Source organism: Bos mutus, chromosome 2, assembly GCF_027580195.1.
Source record: "Bos mutus isolate GX-2022 chromosome 2, NWIPB_WYAK_1.1, whole genome shotgun sequence".
Lineage (NCBI taxonomy): Eukaryota > Metazoa > Chordata > Mammalia > Artiodactyla > Bovidae > Bos > Bos mutus.
Genome location: NC_091618.1, coordinates 2,383,422 through 2,395,464, shown reverse-complemented (window position 1 = coordinate 2,395,464; position 12,043 = coordinate 2,383,422). Strand labels below are relative to the sequence as shown.

The 12,043-nt window shown below is 62.3% G+C and overlaps 1 protein-coding gene across 2 annotated transcripts in view; it reads left to right on the top strand.

Annotated features, from left to right (window-relative positions):
• IFFO2 (intermediate filament family orphan 2) overlaps nt 1-12,043 on the top strand; it is a 49,529-nt gene that overhangs the window by 22,944 nt on the left and 14,542 nt on the right. For both annotated transcript variants that reach the window (XM_070382105.1, XM_005910221.3), the window contains exon 2: nt 11,765-11,825. In XM_070382105.1, coding sequence (XP_070238206.1) covers nt 11,765-11,825 — 61 coding nt within the window. The remainder of the gene's footprint in view (nt 1-11,764; nt 11,826-12,043) is intronic.

Below are 12,043 nucleotides of genomic sequence, written 5' to 3'. Positions count from 1 at the left end.
GTCGTCCCCACTCTCTGCTGCTAGAGAAGAGCCCACGCCTCAGCAGAGACCCAGAGCAGCCTAAAGAAAGAAAGAAAATTTAAAAAATGGTCAGGATGGTAAATTTTCTGAGTATTTACTATCATTAAAGAAAAAGGTACAGAAGGGCACAGGGACAGGTCTCCCCGACCCCCGTCCCCAGCCGCAAGCCTGTCTCTGGAGACCACCAGTGTTCCCCGTGTGCTGGTGGAGCCGTGCCTTCCTCCCTCCCGCCCTGGGTTCCAGTGGGCAGGGACCGCCCAGATGGGGCCCCTTCACTCACGGGCAGAGCGAAGGTGCCTCTCCAAGAGCCTGGGGTGTGCACCCTCTTCCGTCCCCAGTCTCAGGGCATGAGGCAGCAGTGCCCTGATCTTCTGGCCCTTGATGGGTTGGGGGGACTGAGGACCACGACTGGGGAGCGGGGCTGAGGTCCCACCTGGGGGGAGCCCCGAGACTCATCACTCCTCTTGCAGGGGGAGGAGAGTCCTGTTAATTCAGTCCTGTGCTCCTAAGTGGGCACTTGGGAAATGTTTGTTGAATCTGTCGTGGGGAAAAGGAGATGGAATCTAAAGCAACAGCCGGAGGGGTTGGGCTGCAGCAGATGCTGAGGCTGCTGCTCTGGGCTTCACAGAAGCACCCACACCCGCTCGCCGGGGCGTCCTCGGCGCCTGACTCGTGCCAGCCCCAGGGTGTGGCACTAGCTTGGGCACGAGGGCAGTGAGACGTCCTTCTGAGATGAGGCAAGCCCCCAGAGGCTCGTTTGAGAGTCCCGCGTGTCACCGGGCGTTGGAGTGAGGACTCTGGTTTGGTGCCTGGGGGTCCTGCCTGGTGCCTGGGGCCCTGGCCACCCCCACCCCGTAGACCTGCCACCCCGGGCTGAGCCGGCCGTTCTTCACGGCAGCAGAGACAGCGTAGAGCCCACGTTCTGCGGCTCGTCAGTGCCCATCCATTGAGCTGAGGGCTTGTTTACTGGGAGCCAAGCTCTGGGCTGAGCGTGTGGCGGATGCTGACTCATTTAATATACCAGCTCCGCAAGGCAGGTGCTCCCGCTAGCCCCTGCCTTGAGACGGGAACCAGGCGCACGGCAGGTTCGGGGCTTTGCTCCAGCCGGCTCTGGGGGCGGGATGGGCAGCAGGCTGTGGGCAGGTCCGTCGTGGCCGGTGGAGGGGGACCCCTAGGGCCTTTCTCCACCCGGGGGCCCAGGAAGTGAGTCAACAGACTAAGCGGCCGGCTTCCAAGTCAGTGGCCATGACCCAGGGCTGCACACCAGTGCTGACCCTGGCAGGGTCATTTGGGGGTGTTTCCCGAGCAGTGTGTTGGGGGAGACCTGGTAGGGAGTGGGGTTTACAGAACCAGTGGAACATTCTTACCACTGCCAGGCTGCTCAGACATGGGAGTCAGGTGGACCTGGGCCTGGCCTGGAGCAAGGCGGTTCCCCTGGGCCTCGGTTTACTCACCTGTAAAGTGGGAAGGGTAACGCCTGCCTCACAGAGCCAGGGTGAGAGTAAGTGAATAGTCTAGCACGAAATAAGCATTTTACAGTGAGAGCAAGTCCTCCCTTTCTCCAGGAGAGCAGAGTCTGATGAGAGAGGCAGAGAAGTGAACACTTAGAGTACCCCAGATGTTGTGAGGAAGGCACGTGCCAGGGCTGGAGACACTTAGGTGGGTGGAGTGCCTCCTTCTGGGGAAGTCCTGAAGGGCTTCCTGGAGGAGGTGATGAAGGTGTTGCAAGCCTGGAAGAGGTTGGAAGTGGTGTCCCAGAAACTTGACGGGGGCCTGCGCTCTGGGAAGCAGATTCCTCCTCCCCGGGAGGTGGTCACTGAGCCACTTCTCGTAGTGGCCTGCTTGCCTGGGGAGAGGGGGTCAGTGCCACTTGGGTGTGGTTTGTAGACAGAGGCACTGCAAGGAGGGCACTGCCCCCCAACCGTCAGCTCTGGGTGACTGGCATCCACAGAGCTGCCGGGTCTCCAAAGGGGCTTTCAATAAACGGCACCAAAGCGGGAGTGACGCTGGCCACCTGGTAGATGTGGACGCTGGGTAACTGGAACGGAAGGCTGGTGTAAACAGCTGGAGCCTGGGATGGACGGGGGGCACATGAGCAGGGGCGTCTGGACCTGGGAGAATGACCTTCAGTGCCTGCCGGGGTGACCCCACAAGACCAAGGGACTCCTCCTGCCTTAGCCTTGCCTGCTGCCATGGTGATCCTCGTCAGGACAGACCTCTAAGCCTGAGCAGTGCCCGTTCCTTCCTGGGGCCTGTCGAGGGGCGGGGAGGGCAGAAGCAGGTCACTGGCTGGGTTTTGCTGGCCGTGGAAGCCGCGGTGTCAGCATCTGGCTCCGTTCCCTCGGCCGCCCCCCGCCCCCGCCATGTGCCCCCGTCCCCAGCCAGGTGGCGGCGGCGTCTGGCTCATTCTCCCCATCGCGTCCACGTGATGACTACGGTGCACAGAGGCTGTGGGGTCAGCCAGTCCTGGGTTCAGGTCCGGCCCCGTCACTTGCAGTGTGGCCTGGGCCCACGCTCCCAGTCGCTCTGACCACCGGCAGCTGGGAGGTCGCGAGGGTGAAGCCGCGGACTGCACCTGTCATCACGGGTCCGTTGACTAGTTGCAAACAGCCCTGCGAGGTGGGTGGTCTTAGCAAAGCTCAGAGAGGGTTGGCGGTCTCTGGCCAGTCACAGAGGGGCAAGGAGTGTATGTAGCTGGGGTTTGACCCCAGGACCTCTGACTTCAGAACCCCTGCCCCCCTCTCCAGCAGACACACTGGTTTGAACCCAAAGGCTGGTGTCCCGGCTGCTTTGAGTCTCTGTGGTTCATCAGATGGCTTTCCTGATGGCATGGGGTGTCTGTCTAGGCACTGTGGGAGTTGTTTCTTGGCCTGACTGGTGGAGCCCTTTGACCTTACCCAGTCTGACACCATTGCATCAAGAACGGGAAAGTGAGGCTAGAGGAGGAGAAGGGACTTGCCCGAGATCACACAGTAAGTCTGGGCAGAGACAGGGCCGATACACTGGGACTTTCCTGGGGGTCCAGTGGCTAAGACTCCACGCTCCCAGTGCGGGGGCCTGGGTTCGATCCCTGGTCGGGGAACTAGATCTCACGTGCTGCAGCTCAGAGTTCATGTGCTGCAAGTAAAGATCCCGCATGCTGCACCTAAGACCTGGTGTGACCAAATAAAATTTTTTTTTTTTTTTAAAAGAGAGAAAGGACCCGGTACCGGGTAGCTTGCACTGACGCTGGCTGCCTCGTTGCCCGAGGGGGTGTGGGCCTGGGGGCTGCGGTCCAGTGACAGACTTGCCAGTCTTTTCCTCCCCGCCTCTCTCAAGGCCTGGTGACCACCCGCGGAGTGCCCCGGAGGCCTGCCAGCTGCCCGGTAAAGGGCAGCCGTGGTCACCGGAACAGGCAGGGCGAGTGGGAATGACTCCATGCAGCTCAGCCCTGCTGTCCATTGGCCGGGCTTGCTTTCACCGCCTGGCTGGGAAAATTCACTTGCCAGCCCCTCTCAGTTGCTTCTAGATCCACAGAGGGTCGGGGCAGGGTGAAGACGTGTCCCTGCTTGGGTGTCCGGGCCTCGCACACCCACCTGTCGCTGCCTCTCCCAGACAGGGCCAGGCTGGGCCACGCCAGCGGTGAGAACGGCCCTCGTCCAGAAGGGTGCCTGTTTACCTTCCCTTGAGTGCTTTTAACGTCCATGAAGCCTGCAAGGTAGGGCTGCCGCCGCCTTTCCACAGAGGGGGAAACTGAGGTTTCTGGCCGGGGACCAGCGGGCGGCCTCTCGGTTTGCTGCCCTGCTCAGAGGGCCTGGTGGAGGCTCACGTCACCTTTGATTCTGTCGGGCCTGAGCAGCTCATGGCACGCACTCCAGAACCAAGCATGGAATGGATGAGTGGACAAAGGCTGAACCAATGCATAGGAAGAGGAACAAATATTGTGTATTGGCACCTATGTGTGGACTCTAGAAACATGGATGAATGATCTTATTTGCCAAGCAGAAATAGACCCACGTAGAACAAATATGTGGATACCAAAGGGGAAAAGGGAGTGGGAGGAACTGGAGAAGGATCGATGTGTGCGTGTGCTGCATGCTCAGTTGTGTCCGGCTCTTTTGTGACCCTGTGGACTGTAGCCCTCCAGGCTCCTCTGCCCATGGGATTCTTCAGGCAAGAATCCTGGAGTGGGCTGCCGCTTCCTCCTCCAGGGGATCTTCCCAGCCCAGGGACTGAGCCTGGGTCTCCTGGGTTCTTTATCCCCGAGCCACCAGGGAAGCCCATACACTGCTGACGCTGTGAATGAGACAGATAACTAAGGAGAAGGTACCGTGTAGCGCAGGGAGCTCTGCTTAACACACTGTGGTGACCTGAATGGGAAGGAGGCCCGAGGGGGCACCTGTGTATACAGACAGCTGATCTCTCTGCCATGTAGGAGACACCAACTCGACATCATGAGGCAGCTATTCTCCAGTAAAAATCTACTCTAGAAACGCGTGCTGCCACCCCAGTCCTGGCTTGCTGGTCATGGGTGCTGAGGGCAGGGGCCAGTGGCTCGATGCCATCACCCTGGGTGACTCTGGGTAGCAGTGATGTCCCTGAGGCTGTCTCCTCTTTCTGGCTCCGAGGAAGGGCCACATCCAGGGTGTGCAGGTCTTATCTAGAGGGACTCAGAGATTGTATTATGGACCAGAGGCCCCAGCGGAGGAAGGGCTTGCCGGGTTCGTGCAGTGAGTTAGCGACAGAGCTGGACTCGAGCCAGGGTCCCCGCCCCTTCTAGCCCAGAACCCTCTCCTCCACAGGGTGCTCCCCAGCAGACCTGAGACCCCCACCCACCCTGAGTAGCCTTGCACACACTCTCTGTCGGGAAGCCCTGGAGGCAGCTTCGATTTCAAGTTGAGAGCGAGTTCGCGCCTGTGCGTGTGTGTCTGCGTATGCACACGCGCGTGTGTGCGGTGCCCGCTTGCTGGGAAGAGGCGCACACTTGATAACGTGGCTGCTCCACCCAGCCTATCACCAGCTCCCAGCCTGTGCTCCGGCCTGCCTGGGCCATTACCACCGGCTGTAATGGAATCGGCTGCCCTGGTTAAGTGTTCACATTAAATTAATACCTCCTCCGCGGAGACAATCAGTTGGCATTTAATTTGTGTTTCCCTCTGAGCAGCAGAGTGCAGCTGGGCAGCTGGGCCTCTGATGGGCACGTCTGGGAGGCATCCCTTTTCCCCGGATCAGGGGCTGGGTGCGGATGGGAGCGCCGGAGTCCACGGGGAAGGAGATGGTGAGCGGGGGAGGCAGCGCTGGGAGGTACCCATGCGAGCGGGGCTCGGGGGGCCAGGGGCCTGTCCACGCACAGGCTGGGGGCCCGGCCCCCCCGGTGACTGCAGAGAGAAGGTGCAGTGTACCGACGAGAGCGGGAAGTCGGGCCATGGAGGCCCACGCGCGTCCTTGCTGGGCTGCCCACCCGCTCCCGCCGCGCTCTTGCTCACCTGTGTTTCTCTCTCTGCCTCTGCCGTGAACTGTTTGTGGTGTTGGGCAAGGAGGGGGCGTGGAGGGGGCAGTTGACCCGTCTGTGAATTTCCAGCTCTCTAGGGGGCCCAGCAGAAGTCAGCGGGTAGGGGCCTGCCAAATGCCCGCTCTGATCTGTAGCCCGCTGGCTTCCGCGAAACTGTGTTTGAGGAAGGGTCGCCCTGGTCTGCCTGGTCCTCCAGCTCAGACGTTAGTCTACACAAGGAGCTGGCACTCGGGGCTCAGGCTCTGCCGTGAGGCTGGGGCAAGGCACATCCGCGTGGGTAGGCCAGGGGCACCTCTCTGCGTCTGTGGGTGGTTGGGCAGCGCTGAGGCCCACAGGCAGGCAGGCAGGTGGGCAGCATGGCTCCAGCAGGCCCCCGGCCAGAGTCACATGACATGGGGTGAGCTCCCCGGGCCCCGGGTGCAAACTGTCCTCTGCCCACCTGCCCGCCGCCGGAGGCAGGGCCCACGCTTGGCCCCGAATGAAGTTTTCCACCCATGGCTCTGGCCCAGCCTCACCTGAGCTTGCTTCCCATCACCTGAGTGAGCTGGCTTGGGCGTGCCGGTGGCTCGCCCTCCCTGGCAAGGTGTGGACCATTCCTGCGGCGCCTCCCAGCCCCCCGGAGGCCTGGCCGCTGGAGCCAGCCGTGGGATCCTGCAGTCGGAATTGAGCCTCGGAGCGTCTGCAGTGTGCTGTCTGTGTCAGGGGAGGGGCTGGGCGTTTGCACCCCACCACTGGACCCCGTGTGTTCTCACAGCCTCACAGGGGCTGCGCTTCCCGCCCAGAGGCACACAGCCAGCCAGCAGCAGGGACAGCATGCTGACCCGGTCTCCCACTGCCCCCGCCCCGGGGTCCCCAGGACTTTCTCCCCAGAGGCCTCCGGGCTGTCCCTGGGACTGCAATGGTTTTGCGGGGCTGTACTCGCTTTCCTCCGGAGCTGGAGCCCCGGAGCCTCTTTCTGTGACCCACAGGAAGTGAAGCAGCCGTGAGTCAGTCCCTCTGCCAGTGACTTCAGCCCAGCCTTCCGCCCCTCTGAAGCCGGGCTTTGTGGCCCCTTTCCTGCGAGTCTGTCACCCCGAGCTCGTGGGGGCAGGGAGACCCTGGCCCTGTCGTTGGCTGGGGGTGGGGGTCGGGGGCTGGCCCCTCCGTGCCTCCCCTCCCCCCAGCAGCCTGCCCAGACTTCCCGTCCATCACGTGGCCCAGCGGCGGGTCCGCAGGAATGCAGGCGACCACATCTGGCCGGGGCTGGGGGGCTGGGTGGGCGGCTGCCTCCGCTCCTTCTGCTAAGACAGTGGCTGAGCCCGTGTGGATGCCGGGGAGGCATCTCTTCCCCCCACCCACCGCCCTGACCTCCCTGCTCTTCTGCCCCGGCCTGGAGCTGCGGAGAGCGGGACAGACACGCTTTCTCCTTCTCCAAGCCCGCTTCCGGCCTGGCCAGCCCGCCCCGCAGCGCGGGGCCTCTCCCGGGGGAGGCTCTGGAGCCAAGCGGACGGTCGGAGCTAAGTGGCGAGGCCCCCAGGCTGGGGCTCAGACTGAGGACGCCGTCCAAGGGTCCCCGGCTGGGGAGGGCGCTTGCCACCTGGGTCATCCATCCATTCATTCAGCAAATCCATTCAACAACTGTGTGACTCCTTACAAGTGAGGCTGGGGTTAGTGCAGGGAGCATGGAAGTAGTCATCAGGAACTGCTAGGGAGGGGCCAGACCCCCGCTTTAGACCCGGCCCGTGCAGCGCCCCTCTGTACCCGCTTCCCCACCTAGAACCGGCATCTCCCCGGCTCTGGGCCCTGACCAGCCAGGCGCAGGTGCCCGAGACCTCTGGAGGCGGGTGTTGGAGGAGCTGGCCCTGCTGTCTGCACGCATGTCTGCCCCTGTGGGCTCCCCGGTCTGGGCCCAGAGTGTAGGGGCAGAATGGCTCTTCTTGAGCGTCCCTGGGGGGTGCTGGGCTCACACTCCGTCTCCTTTATAGATGGAGAGACTGAGGCTCCGAGCGATGGAAGCAGATGCCGGGGTTCAGACTGAAGCCCTTCGGCCGGGGCAGGGGAGGGCGCCCGCCCGCTGTCCACGCCCTGGGCGCCCCTGCACCTCACTTTGCTTATCTGTGTACTCAGAGGTGTGGTCTAGGTGGACTCTGGGCCCTTTCAGCCTTCGTTTCTGGAAATTCCGTGTCTCTTGTTTCTGTAGAGTAGCACCCTCCCCCTACCCCAGCCCCCCGGCCCGCCGTGTGATTCTGGGGGAGGTGCCTCATGCTTGTGGACTACAGTGTTTTCATCAGTCCCGTGGAGATGATCTAACCCGGCCTAGAGGTTCCTGTGAAGCTGAAGGCAGGCTCTGTGGGTGGTGCCGGGCACACCGTCAGCGCCCCGTCCGTGGGGGCCGCCCGGTCACGCCAGCATCAGCACCGCCATCATCCATCCTGCCTGCTTCGTGAGCATCCACAGCTTAGACCGTTGTGAGAGCTGTGGCTGGAGGGCGTCCGCAGGTGGGGAGAGAGTGGGAGGATGCTGGGGGCCAGAGAGAGTCCCCGTGGGCTGGTGGGAGCGTGAGCCAGACCTGGGCCTGAGCACGCCTCGGCATGGAGGAGACGGAGGGTGGTCTGCTGCTGTCCCTGGCATTGTGGGCTGGCTCCGTGGATAAGACACTGCTGCTAAGTGGCCCTGGGGATGATGGCATCCTGTGGCCTGCCAGGTCAAGCCTGGGCTCAAGGAGGGAAAGCCAGGGGAGTGGCTGCCTTGGTTTGGAGGAGAGATGACATGTGAGACAGGCCTGGGAGAATGGATAGATTTCAGGAGGCTGAAGTGGCGGGTGGGAAAAGGGAATCGGGTTACCTCTGATTCTGTCTCCTCTGCCTGTAAAATGGGGACCACCCTTAGGGCAGGATTAAGTGATAGTTTATCTTTTATGTGTCTATGAAGGCCCAGCATGGTGTTCACCACCCTGAAAGTGACCAATACCTGTCCCTCTCTCCACTCCCTTCAAGAGAAAAAAGAGTTTGGAAGTTTTATGAGCTGGTGGGTCAGGAAAGGCAGAGGTGGATGGAAATGATTCGGGCTGCCCTGCCTTGGCTGGCGTTGCCTGGGTGCCTGGGTACGCTGGGCCTTCCTTTTCCCACCTTTCCCACGGGGAGGCAGTCCCTCTGCAGCCTCTCACCCACTGTGTGCTCAGCAGCCCCCGGCCCCCATGCGCGTGTCCCTCCTGGTGGCGGCTGGCTTGTCCCTGGCTTCCCCGGCCCCCCATGCGCGTGTCCCTCCTGGTGGCGGCTGGCTTGTCCCTGGCTTCCTGCTGGCCTGTCTGTGCTTCTGTTGCTCCCGATGCCTGAAACTCCCCTCCTGCTGAAACCGAGCTCCCGTGAGCAGAGCCAGGGCAGGGGAGGGGACGGGCCTGGGAAGCAGGTGTTGGAATGTCCTGGAGCCCACAGCTTGGTTGACCAGTTTCTGGCTCAGCTTGGCGCTCCCTCCCCCTCGGCTGAGTTGCCGTGAATGCAGGGCATCTGGGGCTCCTCAAGAAACATCGCTCACCCATCCTCTCACCCCAGTCAGCCAGAGCAGCTGAAGGGCAAAGCGATTCTGCACTGTCAACGTGGAAGCGGGCAGAGCCAAGCTTTCCCGCCGCGGGCCGGGAGGGGAGGTCAGCGTGGGCAGCGGGCTCGGTCTGTCAAGCCAGCTGCTGCCAACACACAGGGGTCCTTCCTGGGCCTCCTGGGGGCAGGGGCACTGGCCGTGCACCCATCCAGCTCTGGACATCGCTTGTACAGGCTCACCTGGGCTGCAGCGTAGCGAGGTGAGGGGGCCCCCAAAGCGCCTCCGCTGGGGAGCGCATGAGAAACGAGCCCCGCCCCAGACCTGCTGAGCCGACTCTGCGCGTGAGCGCGGTCCCCGGGTGACGCCCACGCTCGTCCCAGTGAGAGCGTGAGCTTGGCTGAAGTCCCATCCCTGCTGACTGGTTGTTTGTGGCCTTAGACAGGTCACACCTCTCTGAACCTCAGCTCTCTCATCTGCAAAATGGGTTTGGGGAAAATGTCTTTACAGGAGAGGGTTAAGAGGTCAGATGCAAGCCAATGAGATGTGTCCAGGGCACTGAGCCCAGTGCAGGGGACTCGAGTGGTGCTCGCCAATCAGTGGGCTGCTGCTACTGCGACTCCTGTGTCTGAGGATCCAAAGACGTGGCTTGTGTCTTCGCTCTGCGTTGACCTGAGACACATTGCTCTCCTTTGCTGGGCCTCACTTTTCCTGTCTGTTCAATGGGTCTGTTGACCCGCTGCCCCACCTTCCTCACGAGAAGGTTGCTTCCAGGAAAAGGAAAAGTGAGAGGGGGCTGGCCTCATCCCAGAGGCTCCTCTGAGAAGCTGGTGTGTGTGTGGGGGTGAGATGCCCCTGGGTGCCCACATCCCATCCCTGCCGCCCCCCCTTATCTGGCTGTTGCTGCAGGAACGCAGTAGCGAGGCCGGCCCTGGGGGCCAGGCTGTGGTCAGCGCCCTCCCTTGGCCCCGCTCTGCTCAGCAGCTTTGGAAGCCAGCCCCCTGCCCACCTCGGGGCAGCGTGGCCAGGAGGGATGATTCAGCTCGGGCCCTGTATTCTGGGCCTCGGCCTCGCTCGAGGGCAGCCCTGGACACCCTGTGCGGCTGGGCGAGCTGGGGGCAGCCTTGAGCTTCTCTCCACCTGGGCTTCCCGTTCCCCAGCTGTTCCCTGGACTCCTGGCCCTGCCCATGGCATGCTGGGTGACCTTGGGCAGGCTCCTCTCACACACAGGGCCTCGGTGTCCCCATTTGTGCCACAGGAGTGTTCCATGAGACAGTCCTGCCCGGGTCAGACTCTTAGACTCTCTCCCTGCCCCTCCTTGGGTCCCTCTGTATCTCTCATCCACTCCAGGACGCCCACCCAGCCCCGCTGCCCACGGGGTTCTGAACTCTGCCGCCCACTGCCGATCGAGGCCCGGCCGCCACCGCCGGGGGCTGGTGAAGACCAAAGGGAGGGGGGAGTGTGTGTGTCCTCTGGGAGCCTTGCCCGGGGCCGTCTGTGTCTCGTGTGGGCAAGGGGAGGAATTTTCCTCTGTGTGTGCAAACAGTATCCGTTTTCTCTTGTTTCCAAAAGCCAGTGACGTAACCCGCTCTTCAGCCATCCCTCCCCTCTGGCCTATTTTTAGCTGGCCCCGACAGCATCCTCAAGGCTTCAGACCTGCCTGTTCTGAGGCTATGTAGGGAGGAAGCCCCAGGGTGAAGAAAGAGAGAAGCCCCCCGTCTGTTTGTCCCGCGGTTGGAGAAGGGCCCACCTCTCTGGGGCAGCAGGTGGGGAGGGGGTCAGGGCTCCCCGGGGTCCACGGTCCACGGGGAGCCCAGCAGGGTCACCAGCACCCGATCTGGAGCCCCCAGCGAGTCTGAGTCCTGGCCCTGCCTGCCCTCACCCTCACTTAGGCATGAAATGTGCTTGTGTCCAACTCTGCGACCCCATGAACTATAGCCCACCAGGCTCTTCTGTCTGTGGGGATTCTCCAGGCACAAATACTGGAGTGGGTTGCCATGCCCTCCTCCAGGGGATCTTCCCTACCCAGGGATCGAACCCAGGTCTCCCGCTTTGCAGGCCAATTCTTCACCATCTGAGCCGGCAGTGAAGCCCAGGCATTAAATAAGTGAGACTTATATCTCTTTTTTGTTTTAATGTAATAAAACAGACCTGGGTTTGAAGTCCAACCCCATCCCCTAACTAGCTGTGTGTTTTTGGGCAAGATATGTAACCTCTCTGAGCCTCAGTTTCCTCATCTGTAAGAAAGGGATGATAACAGCTACGTGGGAGATGTCTTTGTTGGTTAGGGTAGGTGGCATGACAGATTGACTGAGATTGCAATGGTTGGCACGAAAAAAGTTTGTTTTTTGTGGGTGCAAAGGAGAGCCTGAACGCGGTGTTGGGTGTATCCTGACACCTGAGAACAGCCTCAGGACCGCGTCTCACGGGAACGGAAGGGGCAGCGGCATTTGGGCAGCACCTTGCACTGAGCGCACAGGGGCGGGGCGGGGGCCCCTCCCCCACGTCTCCCTCGGGGCTGTGCTCACGCCCGGAGCCTGGCGCTCGTCCCCTGGCATCGTGCATCCACCCACCGCCCCCTTGCCTGGGAGCTCCGGGACACAGGCAGGGCTGGAGTCCCTGCTGCACCTTCCTCAGCCAGCGCGGGGGCGATCCAGGGCGGGTGCTGGCACTGTGCCTGGGGGTGGGCTGCCCGGGAGAGGCCACCCTCTGACCGCCTGTCCCTCTTGGCTGTTGCAGGTGGGAGGAGGAGCTCGCCAAGCGCGTGAACCTGCAGACCATGGTGGACACGCTGCAGGAGGTAAGAGGTCCCGGCCGGGAGAGGCTGGGGGCGAGCCACGCGGTCGAGGGGCGGGGCTGGGGGCCAGTTCCCAGCACAGCCTCTGGGCTGTGTCAGCTCAGCCTCTCCTCTGTGGAGCCAGGAGCCTCTCCCATCGCCCCTGCTTGGGGGCTGGGAAGGCACCCCCGGCACACAGTTGCAGAAAAGCCTGGGCACAAGAGCCCTGTTGCTGTCTCAGC